The sequence below is a fragment of the Lipophrys pholis genome (genome assembly GCF_963383615.2).
Source record: "Lipophrys pholis genome assembly, chromosome: 12".
In the NCBI taxonomy this organism is placed as follows: Eukaryota; Metazoa; Chordata; class Actinopteri; order Blenniiformes; family Blenniidae; genus Lipophrys; species Lipophrys pholis.
This window is the reverse complement of record NC_137641.1, coordinates 25879773-25894435: the sequence shown is the minus strand read 5'-3', so window position 1 is coordinate 25894435 and position 14663 is coordinate 25879773. Positions and strand designations below refer to the sequence as shown.

The 14663-nt window shown below is 38.1% G+C and overlaps 1 protein-coding gene across 1 annotated transcript in view; it reads left to right on the top strand.

The window, feature by feature from the left end:
* The window catches only part of LOC308117808 (netrin receptor UNC5D-like), a 200310-nt gene that overhangs the window by 134921 nt on the left and 50726 nt on the right, over positions 1–14663 (top strand). Inside the window, exon 4 of the mRNA XM_080476938.1 lies at positions 214–317. Coding sequence (XP_080333064.1) covers positions 214–317 — 104 coding nt within the window. The remainder of the gene's footprint in view (positions 1–213; positions 318–14663) is intronic.

Sequence of the window (14663 nt, the reverse complement as noted above, 5' to 3'; positions counted from 1 at the left end):
TCCTTCAAAGTGGAGGCGTGATTTTGCTGGAGCGTTCTTCTCCGTATCCACGTGTGTTTTGTGCGAGGAGAAAAGGTCACGCATGAAACAACGTGACTTGTAATGTGCATGTTTGATCCCCCCCCCCCCCCCCCCCCCCCCCACACACACACACACACACCTTCATGCTATTGTGTGTGTTCTTTAATCCAGATTGTTTATTCTGTTCCACAGACCTGAGGAAGAACTTTGAGCAGGACCCCCAAGGCACCGAGGTGCCTCTGAATGGCATGATCGTGTTGCACTGCCGTCCCCCAGAGGGAGTGCCTGTGGCTGAGGTGAGGGCTCCTTGCACTTCAAACATGTAACATTTTCTCCTGTTTTGCCTGGAGAGCAGCCGTCATCTGTCTGTTTGCTCGCAGCGCGGCTCGGTTTCCGTGATGCATTGTTTTGTTACTCTCCAGCTGCAGCAAATCAAAGGCACATCTGCCCGTTTCCCTTTCACTTTTTGTATAAATCAGAGCGGCAGTTGATGAGCTGAAGCTGCTATTTGTTTAGTTTGTCAGAGTTACTGTGTTGGAGTTGGAGCCATCACTCATATGCTGGGAGTAATATCCATCTATATGCATCGCTATGTCTTCTGTGTGCTATGTCCTTAGGTAAAAGGATGCATGGCTGTGACTTATTTTGATGCCATGTATTCATTTTGCTCTCGCTATCATTCTCTTGCTTTCTCTTCTGAGGTTGTGTGTGTGTTAGTGTGTGTATATGTGTGTGTGTGCGCGCGTATGTGTGCACGTGAGCGAGAGCGTCTGTCATTGCCATTTTAATTTTTACTATGAATATAAAATGAGGCTCTCATGGACAGTCCTGTTGAGTGGTGTGTTGCGCTGCGCTCTGATGTTGTGTGCCTTCATGTGGAGGCTCAGTAGACAGATATGTCAAATCAAAGCCTGTGTGCCCAAGCTTTGCATTTACTTAAAGGCACAGTCTGTGATGTATTCATAAACAAAATGACAGTCAGACCAGGGGAATTTCAAAGCACAGGACCGGAACCCCCTGCTTTTATGGCCAAATAGAGTGACAGCCCTTTACATATGCTCACTAATAAGTTATTAATGCTGTGTGATGATAATGAGGAGAGCTTTTGTTTACATCAGTGAAAACCCTTGTATATCATGTACACACATTGCAAGTCAAACTTTTCTATTACATTCCATACTGTGCGTGATCGTGATCATGACCCATTTCTCATCCGTTTGGATTTTTTTCAAACACATTGGATCTGATAATAGATAATAGAATATATTTCATATGCTATTTGTTCATTCCTTAAAGTTGATTATATTTCTCATGTCAGGATGGTTTAGAAATCTCAACATGCATCTTCACACTAATTCATCCAACTTGATCTCGGGGTGCTGGCGCCAATCCCAGCTGACTTTGTAACAAAGCAGGCTACAAGCTGGACAGAAGGAGAGAGTTCCAACCGTTCAAGAACTATGTTGTATTGTTTACTCTTTTTTTTTATCTGGATCGTTGAGTGTGTGTTTTTCTCAGATCTTTTTTATGTTCCTATTCCGAGTGCATAACGAGCCTGCTGTCAATGTAAATTGAGCTCTTAGCACATCCATAGGACTGATCTGCGCTTATATCTTTTCCTAAATGAACGATTTACATATGTTTATGTGCCAGGATTTGACAAGTCCTTTCTGTAGTTGGTCATTTTGACTCACAGGCTGTTAAAATGGACTGTATTCTTCCCTCGATCTACTCTATATTTAAAATAAGACAGTTTTGAGAAGCATGATGCTTTCACAAGCAGAAGCTGTTAAATAATGGATCACATTTTATCATATTAATCTATAGACAGAAGACAAAATATGGTATAGAAGAACAAATATATGACATAATTTTTTTATTCCTATTTTCATTTGATATATGTCGGTAAAAATTTTGCATGATATTTGTTTTATACTTGAACTATTGACTTTTCTGGAAATGTTTCACAACAAGAATGACATAAGTGAAGAGTTTGAAGATCTGCTCTCAATGATCTAATCTTTCAAAATGGAACACAGAATTTCAGTAAAAACAAACAAACAAACAAACCAAAAATAATTTAAGGGAGAATATTTATATGTTTTTATATTTATTTTTAAATATATTTATATTTATATTGTATTTATATTTTGGTATACTTACAGAGTAGCACTGACTACTTCTTGAAGTTATTCCCATACCCTCCAATCCGTCAGTTTAAGATCAAAACCCTCACAGTAAAGTATTTGTTGTCAAACCTGTCAAAGTTTTGATTTTAAAGACGTCTGCAGATAAACCAGGAGAGAGAGTTCCACTTTAAGTGGAGTTGCAGTAGCGTGTTGCACGTGAACGTACATTTCTATTTGTCTACAATGTCATTAGGCAAACAATTTTTATGAAAAGAAAGTAAACAAGGTCATCCTGAATAAGCTGATTTAAAACTGTGTTTTGAAAATCAAACATTGTATTATTACAAATTAAAACTTAACAAAGAAAGCCACCTTAAAAATCACTGAAAATTCTGATCCACACCCCTGTGTCGCAACATTAAAGGAATCCTAAAATGGGATTTACTGCAGGACTTACAGGTCTGTTGATTTTCATGACAATGTGTAGATAAGTAGAAAATGAGTAGTTAAATCATTTATATATTTAATTAACATTATGCCACACTACAGCTGGCATTGTTATTGTGGTTTCACGGTTTTTAAGCGGAAGTCGCCTATAATGCAAAGACCAATTAGCATTGCTCTGCGTGAGCTTGCATGGCTGCAGCAATTCAGAGCTGCGAAGGTAAAACTGTTTGCCGGAGTGATTATTCAAGTGTTTACTCTTTTTCGCTGTGTCTAATCCTCTGATGGCTGTTCTCACGCTCACTTACAGTATTTACAATAAATGGAGTCCTGAGAAATGCATTATCATTAGCTAGCCAGCTCATTTTGCATGCTTTCCTGCTTTTTTAATAATAAATAGGCATATATAGGGGATACATTTACTTAATGCCACACAAAATGTGCTGCCTTGTTTGGAATATTATTTTAATTTAAACTGCACTTCAAGAAAATTGTTGAAAAGAGATAGATTTCCAAATCTCTGTTTTGTTTAACGGTGCAGGTTGAATGAAGAATGTCTGTTGATACTAGACTTGTAAAATGGACACAAGGCAACACTGTTATGGTGTGTTGGTAAGAGGACGAAATTAAATAAAAGAATCGAAACATAGGCATAACTACCAATGGAGGTTGTAGCAATGTAGTGAAAGTAGAAAATAGTATAAGTGGAAAGTGCAGGATGGAAAGACACCATTCCCTGTGGGATGCATCAAACTGCAACGGCCCAGAATAAATCAATTTAAATGTTTACTGCAAGACAAAATGACTTTCCTTCTCATCATATAATATAGCTTTTTTTCAGTTCAAGTGAACATCCTTCCCACTGTTTTCAGCACCTGCTTCATCCAAGTTCGAGTCATGCGGAGCAGCAGCCGATCACAGCTGACTGTGTGAAAATGGCTGCATCCTGTGTATTACAGAGCTAACAACGAAACACAATCACACCTTCACACCTTCACACATTCACACCGATACCAGATGAAGGTCCCAGATGAACTTAAAAAGCATGCCGATGATAGTAGGAGAAATCCAGAGGCAGCCATCAGGTTTAAACAAGGACGTGTCTCGCTATGAGGTTGCAATGCTAACCACTACGATACCATGCCATCCATTCAAACTGGATACCGCATCATAAATAATAGACTGCAGCAAAGATCTCGCAAGCATGTAAACAATAGATATCATGTAGGCTATCTACTGAGGGCTGTTGCTCCATACGGTTTGATAATAAGTCCTATAAATAAGGTTCATAATTGTGTTAACTTGCAGGTAATTGTTATTTATGTATCATAAAAGTCCAAGCATGAAACAACAGATTATCTCAAATAAATATGTAAAAACATTTGATTAATAGTATTTTTGGAAGCAATTTAAATGTACAAGGTTTTTTTTTGTGTGTTTGGATTGTTTCAGAAAGCCAGAATACCGAGAAAAGTGGCGTCCGCACACAGATAGAACATGCAAACTCCTCACAGAATTGCTCTCAAAACAGGTTCAAATCAGGTCCCTTCTTGCTATTTGGTGATTTTACAGCTATATCATCATACCACCCACTGAAATGGTGCATGTGCACAGATACTGTTCGATTAAAAAAAAAAAAAAAAAAACCAGACTGCCAAAGGTAACTGCAAACTTCAGAATCAATAAATATGTATCTGCTGATGTTTGCAGACTCGGCACAGTAACTAATTGTAAGGTGTATTCAGTGTGTCTCATCCTGTTGACTTGAGGCAAAATATTTTTCTTCAGCATGCCGCATTGTTATTTTCTGCATTGCCGGCTGAATAAAAGGGTCACCCAAAAGACGTGGATTGGACTTTTAAACCCCTTAATGGTGACAAAGAACTCTGTGGCACACATAATGCACCTAAAACTGTGCCTTTGTGTGTGCGCCTGTGTGCGTTTGATGAATGATTCAGCTCACACAAATGGAGCATCGGTGTACCACGAGTCTCCCCGATGCATTGTGGTCATCAAATAGGCAACTCCTCATGCATTCATTAATGTGACTCCGGCTAACAAAGAGAATGGTATTAGTAAATAATGCAGCGACAAATCCAGCTCCCTCAAGTCGGACTGGCACCTCCTAAAAAAAAAGATAAATAAAAAAATCTAGAGTTTGAGATGTGACTTTGCTCTTTTTTATGACTTTAGGCATTGCTGAGAGGTTAAATCCTTTTTTTGTAACCAACACTGTGAAATTTGGCTCAGGGAGAAGCTGAAGCTCGGCTACATTTCCAGTTTCAAGGAATTGAGGTCACGACGCAGTGTGATCTGCTAAACTCTATTCGTATTCTGACGCATATTTATTTTGGTTCTGACGCCTGTTTATTTTTATTTTATTTATTTTTTTCAACCTTTCTTACTCTGATGAGAATTAATACTATTGAAGTGATACGAACACTTAATTTTTGCAGCTCAGTTCACAACGCTCAGTTGACATGATGCAAATGAAATGAGGTCCAACTCTGTGTGCTGTTTTAACACATAAACAGCCCAGTTTACAGCCTGAAATCCCCTTATGTCGCTGCTCTGTTCGCGTTCTCAGAGGCGACACACTAACAGTGAGAGAGGGAAGAACTTTATCCGCATCTTGCCGTAGCTAAGCCACCCGGGAGTTTATTGGGCTGCTGTGTTGGATGTTAATGAAAATCAGAGAATGCCATATTATCTGTCCCAGCAGTGATAGAGGCAATAATCTGCGCACATTCCAAGTCAGACCACGGAGAATGGATCATAGTAAAACAGCTTAAAGCCCGCTCCGGTTTATTGGTGACAAGAGTTTAAACTGGCTTCTCTTTTTATAGACCTCGGTTTTTACAATACACATTTCTATACACTCTAATGTTCAGTAAGATCATCGGCTTTTATCAAAACAGTAAGGGGCAAATAAACATACATATCTTTATTTTTCTTACAACTGACTTTAAATTTAATTTTATATTTTTAATTTCAAACAAAGTACAGAAATGTATGTTTCTTTGTTGTGAGAGTAAAAGTTCGGAATGAATCAAACGCTCATCTGATCTGCTCTTCTTGTAAAAGCATGTTTCCTACAAAGATGGCACCATTTGTAAAGGACCTAAACAACTTCTAAAGCTTTAATAATGCAAAGATGCATCATTAGAAAAAAGACAATGTCTAACTTATTTTTTGACGTTTTTGTTTGTTTTTCATTTTTTAAAACATATTTATTGTAGTGAAATCACCCTTTATAAATAGTCGTGCTGATTTATGCTCAAATATTGTATAAAATTACTTAGTAGACTTCCACACAGTCTATCAGCACAGTAAATTATGCTTCAAAAGGTTCCACCTCGGGGGATGTTTTTGAAAAGCACTGTGTTGTGTTAACAAACAACCGAAACACAGTTAAAGTTTTCACTTGAAAAAGTTGTGCAGTGCCTTTGATATCAACTTTAGTATAGTTTTCCGGTGCCGTACTATAAACACAAAGCTGTATATATATATATATATATATATATATATATATATATATATATATATATATATATACTCAGTGTCTCTCCGTCCATGACAGCCGATTTAAAGGAGACATATCATGCTTTTAAATCCTTCCTTTTTACATATAAGTCATACAGTTGTGGTCTATACAACGCGAAACTGCAATGCTTGGGTCTGAATTCCTCATTATTATAGCTCCACAGGCCCCTTTTCAACCCCTTTTCTGATGTGCTTCTGAGAGCAACTCGTTTTGTGGCGGTCTCTTCATACCCCGCCTCCTCTCCAGGTTGCAGAGGTGACACTCGGTTCAACGTCACCCTGTTCGGCCATCTTTGTAGTTTGATAGAACAGATACAATTATCTAGCGGCGCAGAAACTTTATATTCACACATTATTTACAAAATGTCAACAACGGAAGATTTGTCCATCCAGCCATACATGTTGGAGCCAGAGTCGGACCCGGCGGAGCGAGATGAAAATGACGATGATGCACCTACAGAACAACGTCTTCATATGGATGTAACGCAATGGTGTGTTACTATATTTACACTAACTTCTCCATCCATGCCCACTACTACAATACTGCCTGTATTACAACGACTATTTAACACAGAAGTTACATTATAATCTAAAACGAGCACACAGCGCTAACATATGAAGACGGTGCAACTGCTAATGCTAACAAAACAATGATAGGGACGTCTTATCATCACACTTTTTAGCGTTATATACAGCTTACCGAAGTGCTCTGTTCGTCGTCTCCATAGATAGAAGGAACTGACCGCTCAATCAGACGAAGTCTTTCGGCAAATCCTTCTTTATACTGGCGGAGGTTGTTGAAGCAGTCGTCCTTAAAGTGATTCGCGCACACAAAAATGACCTTACCCACAGATGTGGGTACATTTCTGTGAAAAATAAAACTCAACCAGGCACTTCGAAAAGGTTCTGATGCTGGGAGACGGTGTAACGAAGCTTGTGGGTTACTACATCCAACAACCGAACATTTCGACTTATCCTCTCGTAACTTCGGTTGGACTACAAAATCGCAGCGAGAAACAAAAATGGCGGATTGCTCGAAATGTCGATGTCCTAATTTGGCAGTTCCGCTGAGAATACTGTGACGTCATTGTTCAAAAAACGTAATAGAGAATAGAAAAATCGAAACCGATCGCAAAATATGACCAAAACAGAATATAAAGATATCAACGGAGCACCTGAAGAGACTACTTTGAACTTTTCTGTACTTCTAAACACTCTAAATATACAACAAAATGCATTTAAGGGCTAAAAAAGTGGATTTAGCATGATATGTCCCCTTTAAGACTGATTCAGGTTCAACATTGGATATACTTTCTGCGACACACAAGCCCTTATATCTCTACTCTGTGTTCATTTTGTCCATATTTCTGTTTGTCTCCTTGAAGTCGACACATACAAACCAAGTGCTGTACCAGCAGTAGCCATGGGGAGGCGGTGTTGATATTAGAAGCAGGTAACAAACGGCACATTTTGAGATAGACAATATAACAAGATAGCAAACATGACTGAAGTATTTACCCCTTGATTTAATGTAATAGGATCAAACAAGAATAACTATTTGCAACACGTTTCATAAATGGGTAACTCATAATAAGAATAGTAGCATTTAACATTAGATAATTTATACATTCTTTCATTTTAGCATTTAAACATCAGTCCAAATATAGCAATATTGTCTGCATGATTGATTTAAGAAATATAATAGGGCACCCTCAGAAAACCATCAGTTGCTGAGACGTAACTATGACAGCAAATTATAAGAAGGTGAAAAAAAAAAACTTTCAAACCTCCTGAACTCTGTTTATTTCTCATGATTGTGGATCTGCGTGGCCAATTTTCCGACCTGAAATATAAGTAAGAACCTGCGAAGAACGTGTTTATCACAATCAGGAAGGTGATTAGTTTATCCAGCGTGTAGGAAGCGTTCACGTCAGTCTGGCTCGAGGAAGAAACTGTTAAAGCCTCTTTTATACAGCCTACTTAAAGTGACAGCCAGTAAAATACCCACTCAGCTATGCCAGCTCTTAATGACCGAGGTGTAAATTGGCTTTGCAAGGCTAAAAGTTTACTGGCGCATTGAAAGAAATGCTCCTCGGTAACTTCAGGGGCGGGAAAAAAAAAAAGTTTACAATCATTAGCTCCATAATAACCACCCTGCTATTCCATACCAAGTGCAATTAATCATCAAGCCTCGCGTCCAAAGTCATTTGAAGTGCTTAAAATGTAATTATTCAGTTATAAACATAACATTTCCAGAGACGGTGTGGAGATAAACCAAGGACACGACAAGGGTTTAGCCACCCTCCCGCCTCCGGAATATGCTGCTGTCAGAATTGGAAGGCTCATTTGTTTAATGTGATTTCATGAAAGTCACTGTTGCATTGAGAAAAGGCCATACATGACTGAGGGAAGGCGGACAAGATACAGGCATGAAGGGGCGGGGGGGGGGGTAGAACGCCAGTTAATGAAACTCAACTTTAATTGATTCAGATGGAACAAAACCCACCGCTTTGTAATAGTCTCCATGTCGCCTTCACTTCTCATTTAAATGACTGTAAATGTAGGTCAGCACATCTGCTTTCAGGAGGATCCACAGTGTTTAGGCCTGCTCCTCGGAAAGTTAAGCTATGGATGGTACCGCGCTCTGCGGAAAAAAAACACGTGGCCTGTCGGCTCTCTCATTTCAACATCCTGGAACAGTCGGGAGAAAAATAAAGCTCCTCTTTTGATGGTGCGTTCATTTAGCGGGGAACACGGAACGTTACCACTTATGTTATGGATGACGCCACGGCTAAAAATCCAGCACACAAAAATACAACTGCCATTATCATACGTATGAGCCAACACTCATGTAATTACAGATAATTTTACCATCGATGGAAATACTGTTTTGTTTATTTTTTTTCAGCTGACTAACTACTTAGGCGACTTGAACCAAGCTGAGATGAATCCTGGTATATTTTCTCTTGGTGGTCCAGTCTAAAAACATGCATTGAGTCATATTAGCGACTCTAAATTTCCCAAACGAGTGAAAATCTTTGTGGTTTTTTTAATGGAATGGACTGACAGCCTGTCCAGGGTGTACCCTCTCTTTCACCAGTAGTTAGCTTTGATCGGCTCTGGTGCCGATCTTCTGGTCTCCTGAACATATAAGGCAGCATAGAATGCTGCTCGTGCTTCCCTGGGTAATTATCCTAATCTGACAGTGCTGTGATGTATTTTTCTTACTGAGAAACTGAGAACTCCGTATTTTACAACTTTCCAGTTACTCATAAACCAGTCATTAGTTTAAAGACCCCCCGCTGACTGTTAATGCTACCTCTAATGTGTCGAGACTTGATTTGCTTCCTCTCTTCTTCCTGGAAATGAGAGAGAGGAAGGTTTGTGCGTCTCACCAACGCAACTGCTGCTCAGCGGTCAACATGTCCACCCCGGACATCTGCCCCGTAACGCCTGGCCCCCGTCGAATGAGGTGTGGTGTGGTTCAACGCTGCTTGCTGCTATCTAAGTGGAACAAATTTACCAATTAAGCAAATCCGTTTCCTGTCGTCCCCAGGCGCTGGCTTATCAGCCTCATTTGAGTCTGTCCTGTCCCTGCGTTCTCATCAGCTTGTGCATCTCTCTATCGCGTTCCCCCCGAAGGGGAGACTCGAGGACCGCCGCTGAATGCATATCGCACTCCAGGATTATAAGCATCCTGCAGTGAACACTGGAAACAAGTTAGAAGGGGGGGGGGCGCGCAAAGAATGAAATGGATTAATAAAAGCAAAGAAACGTGAGGCCAGAAAAACCAAACGCAACACAAACCGATCTTAAAAGCTCCCTGAGATAAGTGAATTCACATAAATTCAACTGATTACAGAGAGACTCCGGGAATGATTATTCAGTTAGTTACATTGAAGAGGACCACAACTGCTGTTTAATAGTTTAATTAAGCCACATCTTTACACTTCTGGTGCTTTTGCTTCACCTCTTTCTCCCTGAGCTGAAATGCCCATTTCTAATAGTGTTTGCACACGTCAAACAAATCCACAGTTCCCAAATTCAATGTCCGGTGTGCTTTTCCATTGAACGAATGTTATTTTCCCAGCCTTCGTTTATTGTAATTCAAAAGCAGCGTCTCATAATTAAAGCAGGGTTTTCTTCTGGGATTGCAGCTGCAGCTCCTCGTCCTTGTCTGTGAAAACACAAACACTCGCAGTGGGGTTTTTTTTTTCTAAAGAGCACAAATGAGTCATTTTCTGAGGCACGAAACATCCTTAACAATTCATTGGTATTGGAAAAGAAAATAGAGTGAATGATCCTCACTGAAGGGCAAATCGATGCCGCAGTAATCGATATGTCGACACCCAAACGCAACTCACTAGTTATCAATACAAACCAAAGAGAATAGATTTTAAAGTTGTTGTCTTTTTAAATGCAGTGTGCAGACATAAAACAGTGCGTGTCCTCCTTCACAGTGGAGTTACCAACAAACGTTTGGTTGAATAAAGTAAGATCTGTTTTTCAACTTGGGTTATTTATATTTATATATTTATAACTTAGAAGAGAAAGAATAAGAGGCGGCTGTGGTTGATCCCGTCTCACTCTGCCCTTATATCACAGACTTTGGTCTGCAGATTGGAGGTCGAGCACCTCCATCATGTGTGATTGTGTGAATGTGATTAACGGTGTGAAGCATTTTACCAAAGTGTAGAAAATAATACCAATGTCCTTTGACCAGTTAAGATGAAATTGAGCCACATAATTTATGCATTAAATACAGACGGACAGTTTCGAGTTAGTTGTGCATTTTCCTTTAAATCAATAGTAAAGAAGTTAAATCACAGAGCAACATTGGATTATACGTACCGTGTCGTTTTAAGGACTTTTGGACACCAGCGCCAAGGCAGCGAATTCAGTAAATCCAAACAAAGATGTTAATCAGTTTGCGATTGAATTTATCTCTTATCAGCAAAGGAGAAACACACAGCTGAGGCTTCTACTGTACCAAATAATCCAATGAGGGCTAACTGAGTGTCAACATGTATATTTTAGCTTCATATCAAGACTCACATCCGATGTCCGTCACTTGTAAAAATGCTACAAATTCAAATGTTTCTAGATGCTGTTGGCAGATTTGGGAGGTTACACTGTGAAATCACAAAAGGTGAGAAGGTTTCCTGGAGTCGTCACGGGGCAGCACAGCGTCCCGCCTCAGCCGCCACATGTCGTCTTACCCTTCCACTGCAGTGTGTCGTTTGTTTCACCCTTTAACTTGCAAATGCGTGTATTTTTATTTTATTTTTTTTAATAGAAAGTGTCTTGCAGAGTTGGAAAGTTTGGAATTTGTTGGAATCATAATAACTACAATCAAAGTCATGTTGATGAAGAAACCTGGTGTGAATTTGTGTATCACGTGCAAAGTTTTAGGTTGTTTGAGGTTGACAACAGTAGATGTGCACTGACATACATTCAGAGTTGTGCTGTACTATATTGACAATGCCGATTAAAACGCTGAGAAAAATATGGAATACACAAGATTAGCTGAAAATACAACAGCTTACTGTCTACCTGCCTTATTGGCGTGACTTTGCATGAGAATATCAGCATTAAGTACCTACACAGTAGCAAGTCTGGCTTTTCCCTCTATTACATGGTTTTTTTTTACTCACTATGTGAGCAAAGTCTTTTTTTTTTTTCTATGAGGGTTTCTATGTTTTTGGTGTCGTTTGGGATGAACAGCTCACCGAGCAGCAGCAGTTGGATCCTCTGAGTAGCATTCAAGGACAATATAAAGTGTTGGTCAGGTGTCATTTGGAGAAATTTTTTTGAGAGACGCTCAAGGACGTTTCGGAGTGTTGGTCATCTACGTTTTAGAAATGTCCATGGGCCAGCGTACTGTTATTGCAGCTGCGCATGAGAAGAATAGACTCACTACCTGAAAAGGTTGTAGCACGGGAAAGGAAAATATTTAGAGAGAAGCAAGAAAGAAAAATAATAGCTCCTATTGAGAAACTACTGTTAAAAAAAAACTTGTTTGAAAAAGTAATACAACTAGTTCAACTAGGAAGATCTTCTTAAACCCTTTTGCGATGACAAAATACTTGAATCTCAACATATGTTTAAAATATGTTTCTTTCATATGTGTACTGTAAATATTTGAGCTGGAACATACCGTGATGATATATCACCCACATTTGCATACTGTTGCTTTGGCCTATCCATGCTTTACTAAAGTTTTTCACTAGCAGGTACATACTGTGCACATCTGTCTACATGTTGCTCTGATATTACAAATGCAAATCCTGAAACATCAAATTTGCTCTGAAATTTAGCATTGATTACGATCCTCATTTTGTTAATCCTATTATTTTATCTCCATACAATAAGTGCTCTGATGAAACTCTGTGTTCAACCCTGTTTTTAAGAAGCAACAGAATCAGGCAGGTTAAAAAAAAATATATACAAAGCCAAACAAACGAATCCTTGAATCTTCAAAGCTTCTTAGAAGCTTCTCAATTGTTTAATTTGAGTTAAACTATATATTATATTGTTATATTACTTATTGTTAATGATCCTGCAGATTATACAGATTTTATATTAGCGATATAAGTTGTGACAATAAATACTTGTGCTCAAATATAATCACTACTGCTGATTAAATGCACTTAAGAAACCTGAACAATTTAATGGATGCAAAAATCTACTATTATGAAGTGTTGTTTTCAATTTCTGGTGTATTTGGAGCTTATTTGAGGTAACCTACATCTCAGGGAAAATAAGGTCATGATTTTAAAGTGCTGCATCTATGTACAGGCTCATTAGTAACACAGATTTAATCCAGAGTATTAATTTTCTTCCATCTATATAGTATAGAGGGGCTGCAAATGAGAAATATGTTCTCTGTGTTTGTTTAATATTACGTTAATGAAAAAAAAAAACCGGGCAGAATCGACAGCACTTGCACACCTATCAGTGTCATTATTTTTACTTGTTTCGTGATCGAAATTAGCTTTGTCATTGAATAAATGTTTCATGTGGCACTGTGTGGCCCATGTAAAGGTTTTAGCTTCAGGCAAGGCATTTAGGTGTACTCTGTGTTTCCCGAAGTGACATATTACCACCTAAATGTTAAAATATATTTAATTTACGCAACATAATGGTCAAATGTTGGTGCCTGTCAAGTTCTATTTCAGCACCTCTCTACAAACATGAATCCCATCTGAATACAAGAACAAAGGGCCGGAGGTTAAGTTTCAATTCAGGAGGAATATAATGTGGAAAAATTCAGGGAAATGCATTTTACTTTACTCTGTCTGAAATAAGGGGATGCGTATTTCCAAGTAATTTCATGTCTTATTATAGTAAATAGCTGATCTGTTTGAATATATGGATATTGTGCAATAACCTACATTTCTTTAATTACATATCCTGTGCTTTTCTTTTTTTCTTGTAATAGTCAATGAGGCAATTATAGTGACCTATTCTCACATAATATACACAAAATAAACATCCAAATAAAGGTAGTAAGCAACATATTTTAAATGAGCATGTAAGAGTGAAGTAACATTAAAACTTATACTACAAATCCTGATGAATACTACTGAACCCGATGTCTGTTCATTATTCATTCACGAAGGTGAATTCTCTTTGAAATAATACAGTTGCCAAAAATAATCACTTCCTTTGGCTAAGAAGGAGTGAAAATACCCGTAGTAAAAATACAAATATTTTTGCAAAAGTAAAAATCGTACTTGTTTATTTGAGTAAAAGCCAAAATTTCTGAAAATAGTAAAAAAGTACAAAATTGAAGGGTGAAATGTAGAGATGAGGTATATGTATTTTGTCCTTTTTGATCGTTAGAAGTTACACTAATAAATCATATCATAAAAATTCTAAGAATCTAAATGGTAAAAAAATTGTGATAAACTGGAATGATTTCAATAAAACCCTATATCTCACTCCATTTTCGAATCACTTTTAAAAAAGGAACAGGAAGTCAACAATTACACATTTAATTTGATCACATAAATCTCTTTCTGCAACTGTTAACTCTGAATCATCATTCATAAATCCGAAATTTGTAATAATGTAAGGTGGCGCAAAATCCACATTTTGGTTCAGCTGTGCGCAAAGTAGAAGTAAAAAGATGTCGCTTTAAGTACAGATACCAAACAGTAACTAAGTACAATTACTGACGTGTTTTTTTTGGGGGGGGGGATTATTTTGTTTATCATACGCATTTTAAATATTCACAATATTTAAACTTTTATTATTCTTTAATATTATTTTTTGTGCAATGTTGAGCAGCAGTGATAACATGATGGATGAATAAATTCTCCTCTCTTCTCGTCTTGTCTCGTCTCATTTTACGTGCTATACTTTACTTGTGATCATTGCCAAATACTTGAGAACTGTCTTGATCTGTCATTGCTTCATCAATAAAAGTACACAATTATTTAGCAATTGCATAAATTAGCAGGCAGGTATACGATGTCGATGAAAGAAATTCAAAAATATGATCGACAATAAAAGAAAGACTTT